The 15,637-nt window shown below is 39.1% G+C and overlaps 3 protein-coding genes across 3 annotated transcripts; 1 reads left to right on the forward strand and 2 right to left on the reverse strand.

Moving 5' to 3' along the window:
• Nucleotides 1-1,400: 1,400 nt before the first annotated feature.
• Nucleotides 1,401-2,273, reverse strand: LOC121754960 (vacuolar iron transporter homolog 4-like). Its single transcript, XM_042150243.1, has one exon. The coding sequence runs from the start codon at nucleotides 2,234-2,236 to the stop codon at nucleotides 1,604-1,606; it is 633 nt and encodes a 210-aa protein (XP_042006177.1). The 5' UTR covers nucleotides 2,237-2,273; the 3' UTR covers nucleotides 1,401-1,603.
• A 4,837-nt stretch (nucleotides 2,274-7,110) lies between these two features.
• On the forward strand, nucleotides 7,111-7,759 carry LOC121754860 (vacuolar iron transporter homolog 4-like). The gene has a single exon (XM_042150153.1). It carries the CDS (start codon nucleotides 7,136-7,138, stop codon nucleotides 7,757-7,759), a length of 624 nt encoding a protein of 207 aa, XP_042006087.1. The 5' UTR covers nucleotides 7,111-7,135.
• Nucleotides 7,760-13,723: 5,964 nt separating this feature from the next.
• LOC121754151 (vacuolar iron transporter homolog 4-like) lies at nucleotides 13,724-14,653 on the reverse strand. Its single transcript, XM_042149499.1, has one exon. It carries the CDS (start codon nucleotides 14,534-14,536, stop codon nucleotides 13,895-13,897), a length of 642 nt encoding a protein of 213 aa, XP_042005433.1. The 5' UTR covers nucleotides 14,537-14,653; the 3' UTR covers nucleotides 13,724-13,894.
• Between the last annotated feature and the right edge of the window lie 984 nt (nucleotides 14,654-15,637).

The raw sequence follows: 15,637 nt of genomic DNA on the forward strand, positions 1-15,637 counted from the left end.
ATTTTAGCGGCCATTTCTAGTTTCCTTTTTTATTTAGTATTTTCTTTTATTTTGTCCTTTATCTAGTTCTAGAGAATAAACAATTGGTGCGAAAACCAATACTGACTGATCATTTCATATTAGCAAACATAAATATTGAAGCTCAAGATCATTTTTAGGCAAAGGATATCCTAATTACAATCGCTAATTAAAATTTCAAACTAATTCTTATGTTTCTGAATACATAAGATATTTTCCAAATACTCTTCATTGCCACAAGTTATATAATCTTTTTCTTTTAAACACGAGAATTTAAAAAGTGATGTTTAAAAATTGGGATAATTGTTATTTAAATTATATTTTTTGTTAGCTTTTAGTCAGTTTCATATCGTTTAAATCTGGAATATAAATTACTAAAACTTTTCAATTTTTAGCAATTGTCACGTAATGTCGTAATGATCAAGTCAAAACTAATAAGACAAAATCAAATATAATACGACAATAAAACCATATCATTTTGGATATATTGACACATTTTAACTAACACTAAAAATATAGTGACGTTGTTTTAGCAAAGACAATGTCGTGTTTGTTGTCTTATCATATTTAATTTCGTTAAATTAGTTTTAATTTTCACCATTGTGGACAATTGATTAAGAATCCATTAATAATTAAAGTGAAAAAACTTAAAAGAGAAAAAAATAAAGTAGAAAATATTAAAAATGTTAAATTAATTACCTTGGAATAGAGAAAGTATTAAGGATTCATTTTAATTTTTGGAATGCAAAAATTAATCGAACCAAACATGAAAATTTTAAAATAAAGAATCAGATTACTATCAGAAACTATTTTAGACAATTCATTTGCATTAGTAAATTACAACTATAATGTCATTTGTAACTTGTAATCTTAGTATACATCCAATTCATAAGAGTTTGATCATCACTTTGATGTAAATATTTGTAAATGGTTTAATGGATAGTGGAACATTGCGACAAATAATCTTATAATGGATAATTATTATCCAAAACCAAAAGTAAAAGATGCTACTATTAATTCTGATTCAAGTGACCTAAAAACAATTTAGTCACTTATTTTTTATACACATCGTACGAATTTGTTCACCTTCAGATTTATTTTAGCAAAGAACGATATTTATATTATAACATCCGCATATCTCTAAATTCATGTGCTTCTTAATAAATTCATGAAGCTCAACAAAAGTTTAAATTTGCTTCAACTCATGCATGCATGTACACTAAGATTGCAAGTTCCCATGATAAAACTTAAGTTTGACATAAAATGCATTGGCTTAGGACATCCGGTTACAAAATATAGTCAATTTTTTGTCCAAAGCTTGCATGAACACTAGCTAGTCTTTTTTGTATGCCAATGCACATTTTGTTGTTATCAACACTACATAAAATAAATCCCCTCAAACCTAAATTCACTTGGTGAAGAAATACATCTTAGAAACCAACAGATCGAGGGTACGATTTAACCACGACCACTGACACAGACGAGAAATCATTACTGATCCTCTTTAGTCTTTATTAACTTCTTTGAAAAAAGGAAAACCTAGATCCACACACACGCACGACCAATAGATCAAAAGTTCGATTCATCACATCTCAAATCCACTCGAGCCGAGCAACTTAGTGAGACCAAATGTGATAGCCATGGCCATCCACCCACCCACCACCACCCTCACACAAGACCTCACCACCTTAGTCCTCCCGAGCACCGCCCCGACTCCTCCGAACCCCACCAAGCCCGCGGTGGTGGCCGCCACCACCACCCCCTGCCGGACCCTATGGTCCTCCACGAACGCAGCCGCGAGCAACGGAAGCACAGCCCCCAACGAGAACGCTATGGCCGAGGCCGCGGCCGCCTGCCAAGGGTTAGGAAGCGCCTCTCTCTCCGACTCCTCGGCCCCACCGTTTCCGGCCATTGTCGCTTTCTCTCTCTTGATCTGAGCTTTCTCTATGTCCAGCTGAGTGTACACGGACACGAACTCGCCGATGGCCATGCTGCAAGCTCCGGCGAAGAGGCCGGCGAAGCCGGCCAGGATTATGGCCCGAGCGTCGTGTTTTAGGGCTCCGACGCCCAGGATTAGGGACGCGACGGTGACTAGGCCGTCGTTGGCCCCGAGCACTGCGGCTCGGAGCCACTGGGCCCTTTCGGAGTAGTTGATTTCTTCCTCCATTTGTGGGAGGTCTTTAGGGATTGCAATTGGGAGCTGGTTTTGAGCAGCCATGAAATTAGGGTTTTGCTTTGGAAGTAGAGATGGTTTGGATTGGGTAGTGAGGTTGATACACTAGGAAAATAGGAATTGATGAGGTATTTATAGAGGAAATTAGACACTAATTAATTAGAGATGACACTAACTCAAAAATGAAAGAAAAATAAAATAGAGACGACATTAGTGCAAGATTAGAGGAGGTGGATTAAAAAATAGGGTAGTGTAATTAGCATAAGCATTAATCGTGGTTATAATTTATTCCCATGAAGTTAAATGGATATATATTTGCATGCATTACAAAATTCGTAGGTATAGTAATACTAGTATTGTCGTACTCCTTTATTCCCTCATAGTTGAGGCAAAACTTTTCGGCATGGAGTTTAAGAGAGGCAAAACTTTTCGGCACGGAGTTTAAGAATGAGTTGTTGAGTGTGTTAAATAAATAGATAAAAAGTAAGAGAGAGAAAAAAGTAAAGAAAAATAAAGTAAAAAGTGAATAAAGTTACTATATATAAAAATGACTCAACTACGAGGGAACTTCTTAAAATAGAAAAATAACTCAATTATGAGGGAACGGAGGGAGGATATTGTCGTAACCTTTAAAGCCCTATAAAATAGCAAAGCATGTCCACTAATGAGAATTAAAAAATAGGAGTGTGCTCTCCACACATTAGTGGGGAATTATGGCTTTAAAATATTGAAGGGAGTGTGCACTCCACACACTTATGTGCATTTTATTAATTTATAGGATGGTGCAGAAAGATGATTGGTTGATCAAAATTTGGATTCTTTCTTCCACTAAGTAAAGAGGCTTTGTGATTATTGTTTTATAAGTTAGGTCATTGAGAAAGAGATGTCTTAACAAATCAATTTGAGTTCGTCATATTGTGTAATAAGTAAATTAATCAATCGACATATATATTGCTTATTAATTTGTCCCACGATTATGACATCATGATTAACACAAGAGTTCAAGTTATAACTGGTCATGTTTCGTGTAGACACGATATACATTATTGTTTGAATTTTCTTCAAATAGTCGATCCATATATGAAGAGATGAATCAATTAAAGTTGCATGCTGCCTAATTACTTCAATAACAAACCTTTATGGCTTTTGTCAAAGTGGAAAAAAGGAATTTGAGTAAGTATATGCGCTTTGTGCGTGGAAGGCACACTTCCATAAATAATAACTCTATATTAATATATATATATATATATATATATATATATATATATATATATATATATATAGGGAGATGATCAAAATAAGTATGTGTTTAAATCCAGAAATGCAGACCAAATCTTGGCCCTAGGATTAGATGATCTAATGGTCAATAATTAACCAAAAACACGGAAGGTCATAATTAAACAATTTTAGGTCATATTATAATATTTGGGTTTAATGTCATGCTAAGATCGTTTTAGGTCATGCTTTGTTAGCATGACCTAAAAATTACCTAACTATGACCTAAAAGTGACCTAATTATGATATTGTTCTGCGTTTCTGTATTTAAATCTAGTTTTGCATAGATCAAAACCCTATATATATATATATATATATATATATATATATATATATATAGTTTAAGTTGATATTGTGTGGAGAGCACACTCACTCTCATCTTTATATGGACAAATATAAAGTTACTTATGGTGTTACATACTCCCTCCGTCCACAAAAAATAGAGCACTTTAATTTTCTGCACTCGTTTAAAAAAATTGATAATAACTAATTAAAGTGGAGAGAAAGTAAAGTACGAGAGATAATAATGTAGAGAAGTTTATTGTCTGTATTATTATCTCTCTTATTTTCATTTCTCTCCACTTTAACTATTTATTATCATTTTTTGCTGAAAATGAAAGTGCCCTATTTTTTCGTGGACGGAGGGAATAGTATATAAAACCACTATATGCCTAGATTACGATATAAACTATGATAATTAAGTTTTAATTAGGTAATTAAGTGGTTATTAGAAGTCATGACTAATTTTACGTGTGAGTCCCCATATCAAACATTGGAACGAATCTAAACGTAGAGGTGTGATTGATGTGAATCAAATTGTACATTTTTATTCTCCTAACTTTACATGATTTATATAGTTTGATGCTCGCAAAAGTATGTTTTGTGGTGTAGGAAGAGGAATAAATGGTGAAACAAAGAATGAAGCTCGGATGGTGAAAAGGTTGTGCGAAAATTCCAGCAAGTCCTAGAAATTGGCCACCCGGCCGGGTGACTTTTTAGTTGTAAAATTCTACCCGGCCGGGTAGTTCATTAGAATATATTGCAGTTTTGTGGCAGAAGAAAAGGGGGGAGAGAGATAGTGGATGGGACGGTTTTGGAAAAAGGAGGAAGAGAGAGAAATTGATTAGAAAAAGGAGTGGGGTCAGACGTTTTTTGGGGGGACAGTTGACGAATTTGGACGGAGGAAAAAAAGAGAGGAAAGGGAAGAAGAGAAGAGGAAGTTCTGGCCAACTTTCCGACGATCCGACTCCAAATCCCAACTCCACTCACAAGAGCTTGAATCCTACGGTTTTAATTGCAAAATTCACCATGTGTATAGGCTAAGCTTCCTTTGTTGCTCCAAGTTGTAATCTAGGCTTGTATGGATGTTTTCACACCATTGATATCATATGTTTGTGTCCAACAATGTGCTCAATATTTATTCACTATGTTTTTGGCTAATAACGTAGTGATGTTAATTCCTCTGCTATTGTCTCTTTAACATAGTTTAGGAATGATTGATTGTTGGATTGCTATCGAATTAGAATTGTTCAGAGGATAATTTGATAGTGGATTAAGTAGGTGACTATAGTAGATGATCTTTTATTCCCGCGCTTCCGCGTGAATTTAATATCATTGAAAATTAATTCATGGAACAAGTGTTCAGCTGACTGTGAATTATACGTCGCAAACATGTTCAGTGCACGCGATTAGGTTGATGTTTTAATCCCTTCGTATGTTTCATTGTTAAAGGTGTAGAATAATACAAGCCTCGTGAGCAACTTGGAGTGACATCTTTCTCCATTTTCGTACCTTAGTTTGTAAATTTAGTTTATTAATTTTGTCAATTCTTGTTAAATAACCTACACCTCCCTGTGGTTCGACACTCGAAGTACTACAGTCGACTCTGTACTCTTGCAGATAGATTGTAATATTAGAGCTATTTTATTAAACTTTTGTGTTAATAATCCATTAATATAATAGCTTGAAAATTACACCTTTGTAGGTGTGCTTCCTCATAAGCTCGAATGTGAATCCTATCTCCATATTGCTCCTACAAAAAGAAAAATTAAAACAACAAAAAGAAAACAAAATACTCAATTCATAAAAATACATCGAAGGAAAGAATTGAGCGAACAAAATTAATAAACTAAATTTACAAACTAAGGTACGAAAATGGAGAAAGATGTCACTCCAAGTTGCTCACGAGGCTTGTATTATTCTACACCTTTAACAATGAAACATACGAAGGGATTAAAACATCAACCTAATCGCGTGCACTGAACATGTTTGCGACGTATAATTCACAGTCAGCTGAACACTTGTTCCATGAATTAATTTTCAATGATATTAAATTCATGCGGAAGCGCGGGAATAAAAGATCATCTACTATAGTCACCTACTTAATCCACTATCAAATTATCCTCTGAACAATTCTAATTCGATAGCAATCCAACAATCAATCATTCCTAAACTATGTTAAAGAGACAATAGCAGAGGAATTAACATCACTACGTTATTAGCCAAAAACATAGTGAATAAATATTGAGCACATTGTTGGACACAAACATATGATATCAATGGTGTGAAAACATCCATACAAGCCTAGATTACAACTTGGAGCAACAAAGGAAGCTTAGCCTATACACATGGTGAATTTTGCAATTAAAACCGTAGGATTCAAGCTCTCGTGAGTGGAGTTGGGATTTGGAGTCGGATCATCGGAAAGTTGGCCGGAACTTCCTCTTCTCTTCTTCCCTTTTCTCTCCTTTTTTCCTCCGTCCAAATTCGTCAACTGTCCCCCCAAAAAACGTCTGACCCCACTCCTTTTTCTAATCAATTTCTCTCTCTTCCTCCTTTTTCCAAAACCGTCCCATCCACTATCTCTCTCCCCCCTTTTCTTCTGCCACAAAACTGCAATATATTCTAATGAACTACCCGGCCGGGTAGAATTTTACAACTAAAAAGTCACCCGGCCGGGTGGCCAATTTCTAGGACTTGCTGGAATTTTCGCACAACCTTTTCACCATCCGAGCTTCATTCTTTGTTTCACCATTTATTCCTCTTCCTACACCACAAAACATACTTTTGCGAGCATCAAACTATATAAATCATGTAAAGTTAGGAGAATAAAAATGTACAATTTGATTCACATCAGTGATCCGTTGCTAACTTTCTTAAGTTGCTAATTCTACTAATTCATCAATGCAGTGTATTAAAAATCTCAACACAATGACATTGAAATGTCAACATGAACTAAGTTGAATACGGTGTTGACATTGATATTTAAAATGTCAACACAAATTTGTGTTGATATTTTAATGTGATCGCGTTGACATTTTTAATACACTGCGTTGATGAGTTAATAAATTAGCAATTTAAAAAGAATTAGCATTATAAAGCGCTCCTCTACACATATTTGTAGGATTCAGTCATGTCTAATCTATCAAACAGAACATGTCCTAGACATATATGGGCTTATAAAGGCCTTTTTATTTTTTGCTTCAATTCTACAAAATGCATCTCTAAATTCTTGGATTTCTTCCATGCATGTTTGTTTTCTATACCAATTCACCTTACATCATTTGTTAGTACAATTAATCTCTAAAGTGTTCTACCTCTATATATATATTCCGATCATATTTTCCAATTATGCACCTCACAAACTACCAAAAGTAGCCTCGTCAATCAATGGCTAATATCCCAAACCACCTCCAAATCCTATACCTAAGACAAAAAGCCATGACCAATCTCCCTCAAACCAAACAAGAAACCGACTACGCCGCTCGGTCGCATTGGCTCCGAGCCGCCACGCTCGGAGCCAACGACGGCCTGGTCTCCATCTCATCCCTCATGATGGGAATCGGAGCCACCAGAGCCGGCTCCAAAGCCACGATCCTCACGGGCTTCGCAGCCCTTTTCGCGGGCGCGTGCAGCATGGCCGCGGCCGAGTTCGTCTCCATCCACTCCATAGAGACGGCCCGGACGAAGAGCGAGAGAAGAAGAAGATCGATTCCTAACCCTTTGCTTGCCGCCATGGCGTCGGCGCTTGCTTTCTTGTTGGGAGGGATTGTGCCGTTGCTCGCGGCTGCGTTTGTAGATGACTCTAGGGTTGGGGCGGGGGCGGTGGCGGCGGCCGGGACGCTGGGGATGGCGGCGTTTGGCGGGGTCAGGGCGGCGCTTGGCGGGACGGGGGTGGTGGGTGGTTGTGGGAGGGTGGTGGTGGGAGGGTGGGTGGCTATGGGCATCACTTTTGGTCTCACAAAGTTAATTGGGGATAGTGGTTTTGGTGGTGTGGTTAATAGTGTAGAATAGTTCATATTGATGCTCGGTTCGATTGATTAGATAAGATTCAGTCTTATAAATAATATAAATAATATTCGTTCAAGTAGATAATAGAATTTATGGTGATTAGCCTTGACGGATTTTGACAAAATTAATTACGAATAATTTCATACCAATTCAACTACGGACAATTTTAAGATAAATTAATCTTGACTAACACATTTTTCTGTTATTTTAATGGGTGACTATTATGTGGGTATAGTTTTTGGGAGGATAATGTGGGGTATAATTTGCTTTTTTATTTAAGAAAGTAGGTAACTACCACCACTGTTGAAAAATAATCCATAATACAAAACATAGGTTTTAAATAGATTAAATAGCTCAATCCATCTTATACTTATCTACAAAACGGATAGTTTGAAATTAGTTGATTTTTTGTCATGTTGAAAACGGTATGGTGGGGTTTTGGCTACATCATGATTTTGGATTTAGCATAGTTTGCACTTTGCACAAAGTAAGTAGTTTTATGAATATGGGATATTTATGTGTGGATTTGAAATTAATTTGCAAACCAATATATCAACACAGTTATAATTGTAACAATTGGATTAAATAGATCAAGAGCCGGAATGTCAATTTAACCATAGTTCACGGGTTGCCCCGAACGGAAACAAAAAAATAAAAGAGTTAGGTGCAGAAAATTTATACGTAATTCGAAAAAAAATTAAATACTTCATCCGTCCCATTAAAGATGACTCACTTTCCTTTTTAGTTTGTCTCATCCAAGATGATCCATTACTATAAATGGAAACATATTTATTTCTACTTTATTCTCTCTCTTACTTTACTCTCTCCACTTAACACATAAAATGAAACTGCATAAAACTCCGTGTCGTCCTTCCTTGGGACGGAGGGAGTAGCATGTAACTGAATAGTCCACGACTTAATACTTAATAGGTTGGTCCAAAACAGCCCAAGCCCAATAGGAGAAAATGAGTGAGTTGGCCCGATTAACCAATAATTAGTTTCAACTGCATTAATATACTTTTAGACTTTAATAAAATAAATCTTTTATTCAATATTCAAAAGTTATACTCAGTCATTTTATTTCTTTGCTCCTCACTTTATAATATGTCTTAACTAGTGGTAAAAATTAGAAAAATGATACAGTTTAGGAAAAAATATGTGTATCTTGTCACTTTTAGATTTATATACTAGAACTAGCTAGTTACGTAAATCGATGTTGAAAAGATACACATTTTATAATGTACTTCATTTGCTATAAATATAGAATTGCCAAGAATTTAAGTGGGCTAGCCAGCCTGCTTGACATTTTTATTCAATGGACATGTTTTTAGTTCTCATTAAAAATAAAATTCTCATTATTTATATACATTCAAAAATTATAAAATAATTATATGGATTAGATCATTTTTATGAACTACTCTATAGAATAGTGATATATTTAATTATGATGGTACATTCAAATATATTCACGACTTTCCTTTTCTAGAAAAAAAAAGAAACAAAACAAAAATAAATTAAGCATGGGGATTATCTGGCTCAAGCATCTGTGTTATCTTTGCCACGAAACTTTTCACTGGACTAATAAAGCAACCATAGGCTACGTTTGGTAGCCATGTCATGTTTCGACTAGACATGATAAAATTTAAGATAGTTATCATAGTTTCAATTAGTTTAGTTATCTTGATTGGGTGTTTGATAGCTTAAGATAACTATGAGTTATTTTATTTAAGTGTTTGGTACATAAGTTATAAAAAATGATAAAATTATAATGGTCAAAATTAACCTCACTAATTTAAGTTAATAATTAAAGTACCCTTGAAGAATAATTGCTACTCCATCTCTCTTCTACGGCTCTCTCTCTACTGTACTTAACCAAATTCCCAATATTCCACAATCTCCATCTTCCTCAACTCTCTCTACTATACTTCTCCAAATTTCCAATATACTAAAATCACCATCTTCCTCAATCTCTCTCTACTATACTTCTCCAATTTCCAAATATCCCAAAATCACCATCTTCCTCAATCTCCTCTTCACGGACCGGCGATTCTCCATGGCGCCACCACGCCGCCTTCCCTCTCCCTTCTCCCTCGTCTCCCTCTCCAAATATCCCTCTTTTTTCCCGGCGATCTGCGCCGCTGCTGGAACCCATCGCCGTAACACCTCGGTTCGCGCTGCCTACCATCTCGCTCAGAACCCATCGCCTCTGGCCGTCGTCTCCATCACACTGCGGTCCCGTCGCTTCGCCGCACGCGTCGGCAGTCCGTCTCTCTCTATGTCGGCATCGATCTACTTCTCCCACAATTCCAAAGTTTAGATTTTTACTCCTGCTCAGATAAATCTTGAAGAATAATTGCAAAAATTTTAACCTTTGATTCAAAACTAGTCGCCGGAAAAGATACATAAACGGAATCGTCGAATTTCGTCCTCCGGAGGGAGGCAGATTGAGAAAATGAAAGGAGAGAGACAATAGCGATTTGAGAAGAGGAAAAATATGGAGGCACGTTTATATGGATAGAAAAATTGATGGGTAAAAATGTAATTTACTAAAATTAACTAGGTATCCTGATATGTAACATAGCAAAATTGGGAGTTACATATATGGTTGAAACATAGATTTTTCAGTGGGCTTTGTGCGGGCCGGATATAAAATACGGGCTATTCAAATAAGTAACATTGCTACCAAATGCACAAATAAACTCATATTACTCTTCTTATCTAACTGTTTGGCTCAATTCTTTTCGGACAACTCATAACTAAGCATGGGCCGAGTTGTTGTATTTATGGTGCCGATGACAGTTCCAAAAATTGAATTTAATGTAGTTTTTCCGACCTTCGTCGATCGGTCAACATTAGGGCGTCCCGTCACATAATCGACCCCACCTGGATCTGCCATTATTATGTCCAAATACGGCAAATAGCTCTAAAGTTTTGATTTTTCGTCCGCACCAAATACATGTGTTCGCAAAAATAGAAAATAACCCCCTTACCAAATAGCATGAAAATAACCACCTTACTAAATAGCATGAGGCATGTTTTAGAAGCGAAATATAGTTAATTAACATGCCAAAAAAACGTGAATACGTGACCAAGTATAACGTCTTGAAATCAAAATACAATGATTATATACGATAAAATTAAATCTTAATTACATTGTGATGAAACAATTACCTAACAAAAATTGAGGCAATTGGTCGTTAATATCACCAATTTTAGGCCGAATTCCGAATTTTCTCATGAACTTAAAACTTTGTCGTAAATATCATGAACTTTGATGTTGTCGATTTCCCATAAGCCTGAAAATTGAAACTGGCGTGGCTAAATTAATCGGCAACAGTGGCAAAGTTCAAATTCTCTCCCATCATTAACGTTGCTCTGATAGTCCCTCTATAATTTCCTCCGACTTGAGTTTTAAGAAATGCGAAAAATTATGAGTTGGAAAAGTTATTGAAACGTGATTCCCACTTTTATATACCATCTTCGTCCATAAAATGTAGTCATGTTTTTCGATTTTTGGTAGTCTACGAAAATTAGTCTCTATCATTTGTAATAAATATTTTCCCTCAAACGGTGAATTTCATTTTCCACTAAGAGCATCTCCAATGCTGGCGGACGTCAAATAGCCGTCAAATAGCCTTCACACTGCCACATCATCAGCACTACAATTCTCCTGCCACATCAGCTTGCCACATCAACTGGACATCAAATAGCCATCAAATAGCCTTCACACTACCTATCCACATCACTAATAACAATTATATAATTTAATTTACAATTGTATCAACATACATAATTTAATTTACGAGACAAATACGGAAAATTCGAATAATAATATTAAAATTTAAAAAGTACATTACTTTTAAAAAAAAGTACAACAATTTTAAAAAATTACAAAAAGTAAAAAGTACATTAATTTAAAAAAGTAAAACAAAATCACTCATCGCCGCCGTCCTCGTCTCCGTCGTCGCCCAACGCTTCTTCACTGCCGTCGCCGCCGCCTCCGTCGCCACCTACGCCGCGGCTATTCCCGCCGGTGTCCCTCCTCATCGCCTCCAGTTCTTCACGCTGGCTCTGGAGCAATACGCGAAGAAAATCCTTCACCTCGGGGTCCACCGCCGCTTGGAAGTCGGCTAAGGTCTTCACCATTTGAGCGCGCGTTTGTTGGCGCGCGAAGAATTTGAGCTCCTCGGTAGACCTGCCGAGGGGGGATGCCGAATGGACATCCTGGGAACTCGGTGTGCCCCCCCTCGCAACCTGCTGCGCCCGCCTTTGCCCAACCGGGCGAGGTCGGCGACCGAACGACCGAGGAGTCGGGACCTCCTGGGCCGTCTCGGGGAGGTCTGACGAACCACCGCTGCTGCCGCTATAATCTCCGGTATAGTTCAGTCTCTGCCTCTTCGGCCAGCCAGCGTCGACGCCTGCCCGGAATTTCTCCGACTCGTTGAGCACAACGTAGCAGTTCCAGTAGGTGAACTCATAGTACTTCTTATCCGGATCGGGGTAGGCTCTTTCCGCAATCCTCCTGCAGTCTTCCTCTGTTTGGCCACTGGTCTGCATGCGGAGGGCGTTGGCGTACAAACCCGAAAATCGAGAGACGCCAGCCCTGATTCGGTCCCAGCACTTCCGGACCTCCTCCCCGGTGCACGGTCTCCCTTCAGGGCAAAATGCCCTGTAGGCTGCAGCTATCTTCGCCCACAAGTTGACGATCCTCTGGTTGTTTGAAACGAGAGGATCGTCGCAAACACTCACCCACGCCTTGGCAACCGCAACGTTCTCCGCGTCCGTCCACTTCCTCCGGCCCCGGATTTCGGCGCGGGGCTGCGACGACTCGCCGACCTTCTTCGCCTTGCCCTTCTTCTTACCCCGCCCTACTCCCTGGCTTTGAATGAGAGTTTCAGAAACGTCGTTAATATCAAAACCCAAGTCCGCTAAGGAGAAGGTCTCCGAATACTGTGCATCCGTTGGGGTCGATGTGTGCGAAGAACCGGTGGAAAAATCAAAAGTCGGCCGATAGGCGTTGTCCCCCCCGTGCGTCGCCTGCGACTGTGGAATCATATGTTGCGCCGGTGGCATCATCTGCTGCGCCGGTGGCTGCATGCCGGGTGCCCACCCCGGCATCATCTGCATAGGGGGCTGCATGCCGGGTGCCCACCCCGGAATCATCTGCTGCCACGGGTACACGTTGTAGTACCCGCTCATTGGAGGCCAACCACCTCCCCCAGGAGCCGGGGAAGTATGGGACCCTGCCCCGGGAGTCGGGGGCGTCTGAGACCCTACACCGGGAGCCGGGGGAGTCTGAGACCATCCCCCGGGATTAACTGGAGTACCTTCGTAGTTGTTCTCCATTGCTCGTTATTGATCTTGTACAGAAAGTAAGGTAGAGAGAGAGTACTCGTTAAAACAAGTGGTGCGAATGAAAATGAGGTTCAACGCGCGTATATATTGTGTTTTGCGAAAAAAAAAAAAAATATTTAAATCCGACGCCGGTTTGGCGCCGATCCGGGAGCCACAATGGCGCCCGTGAGGATCGGCGTGGGAACCGGCGTCAGCGCGGGAATCGGCATGGCGACGCCGATTTTGACGCCGATTTCGCCCACGCCGGTTCCAATGGTTCGGCGTCAAACCGGCGTGGGCGAAAAATCGGCGCTCCGGTGGTGACGCCGACCATTGGAGATGCTCTAACAATATCCAACAACTTTTTTTCTCCGTCTCTCTCTTACTTTTATCAATTTTGTATTAAAACTCGTGTTTTCCACTGTCAAAACTATTTTTATAGACGGGGTAGTATATGTTTTATAATTCAATTTGAATGAAATGAGTTAATGAATCACGTAACATACTTAATATTTACTAAATTAAGGAGTTATCTGACCTAAAATGTGTGTTTTTATCTTATTTGTTTTATTTGTCTTCCTTATTAAACTATACCCTACAAGGCTACAAATCAAATGAGTAAACAAACTAAAATGGAAAAATAAAACTTCTATTATTGAACATACAAAAAGGGAGTATTACATCATACCAATGTCTAAATTTGCAAAAGTTAAATCCCAAATAACAATAAATTATTATATGAACTCAAAAATAAACATCAATAGGTCATGAGTTCGAATCTACTAAGATAGTAACTTTAGTTAATCAAACGCCACTACTATAACCAATCAACTTGGTAATACCAAAAGTGATCCCCATCGCCACCCAACCCCCAAACAGCACCCTCAGCGCCGCCCTCACCGGCGGCGCCCGGCCAAGGGCCGCCCCGGCCCACCCAAACCCTAAAAGCGCCACGCTCACTGCCGCCACCACTGCCCCGAGCCTCACACGGTAGTCCCGAGCGAACGCGGCCGCGAGCAGAGGAACCCCCGCCCCCACCGTGAAGGCCGCCGCCGACGCCCCGGCCGCCTGCAGCGGGCTCGGGAGGTTCCTCTCCGCGCCGCGATCGCTGCTTCGCTCTCTCTTGATCTGAGCCACCTCGATGTCGAGCTGAGAGTAGACGGAGACGAACTCTCCGATGGCCATGCTGCAGGCTCCGGCCACCATGCCGGCGGCGCCGGTGAGGAGCATAGTCTTGGCGTCGCGCCGGACTGCTCCGATGCCCATCATGAGCGACGCGGTGGAGAGGAGGCCGTCGTTGGCGCCCAAGACGGCCGCACGGAGCCATTGTGCTCGCTTTGAGTAGTCTTCGGCCTCAACTAGGGCTTCTTCAGTTTGCCCTAATTCGATTTCGATGTTTTTGTTGGACATGGTTTTTGTGGTGTTGTCAATTTGTGGTTTCTCCATTGGGAATAATTTGAAATGAAGAGTGTAAATGTGTGCGTGTATATATAGATGGATATGGAGTTTTTTCTTGATGTGGAAATGATTTTTGTAAGGTAAAAGTGTGGAGGGCACACGCTATTGAGAGACTTTATAGGAGCCAACTAAGCTTTATGAGATTGTGGGAATGGTACATATTCGGAAACGGTGTGTACACAAATTAAAACGGAACTCATGAAGTCGGACGCAGTGAAGAAGGTCGTTGTTGGTGCATTGGTCATCTCTGGTAATGGATGGCGGAAGAAGATTATGGAGTCGACGATAACTCCATATGGCGAATCATAAGGGTTGGTCGGTCGACCTCGACCTCGACCCCACCTGGATCTGCCATCGCTACTCCGGTGGTTGATTTCACTTTGTATCATAAGTAGCACCTTAGTTCAATTATATGACATGTAAGGATTGGTTGTCATAAAAATTACATTTTCTTGTGAGAATTTAAGGACATTGCAAGTTACTGTGAAATTAGTCAGAGTTCAAATGAATTCATTAAAGATTCTAATTCAAACATTGCATTGATCTATTAAGGATATGTATTTACTCTAAATTTTTGTGGTTGAATGATTGAAAATGATATTAATTCTCGTAATAATAAGTGTCCATTTCTCATTTAGATTATCTTTCTAAATGATATAAGTATATTGGAGTAATAAATTATCTCATAGATGCTTTTGGGTTGGCTGGGAAAATATATATATCGTCGAGGAATCGATTCTTTCACACTATAAGTCTATATGTTTACTTTATTAATAAGTTTATTCATATCTTAAATACTCGAGGGAAAGAATAAAAGTGGAATATTGTTGTTCACACATAGGCCCTCCACCACTTTAACTCCAACACTTTACACTTGACACTAACCAACTTTGTATTTGTAGTTTTTGACTTTATATAAATACACCGACGGTTCTCAAATAAACTAGGGTTGACAATCACACAATGAGCTTTTTTATATTTTCACATGTTAATTTTTCATAAGATGTGTGGATCTTGAGCATATATTTAAGCACAAATGTTTGATATATGTGGTTATTCTAATGTATCACTTTCATTTTTTAACATTTT

This window comes from Salvia splendens, chromosome 11 (genome assembly GCF_004379255.2).
Source record: "Salvia splendens isolate huo1 chromosome 11, SspV2, whole genome shotgun sequence".
Taxonomy (NCBI): domain Eukaryota; kingdom Viridiplantae; phylum Streptophyta; class Magnoliopsida; order Lamiales; family Lamiaceae; genus Salvia; species Salvia splendens.

Bases quoted from the DNA above. Each gene is read 5' to 3' on its own strand.
- LOC121754151 (XM_042149499.1), bottom strand. From the start codon at position 14,536: ATGGAGAAACCACAAATTGACAACACCACAAAAACCATGTCCAACAAA.
- LOC121754860 (XM_042150153.1), top strand. From the start codon at position 7,136: ATGGCTAATATCCCAAACCACCTCCAAATCCTATACCTAAGACAAAAA.
- LOC121754960 (XM_042150243.1), bottom strand. From the start codon at position 2,236: ATGGCTGCTCAAAACCAGCTCCCAATTGCAATCCCTAAAGACCTCCCA.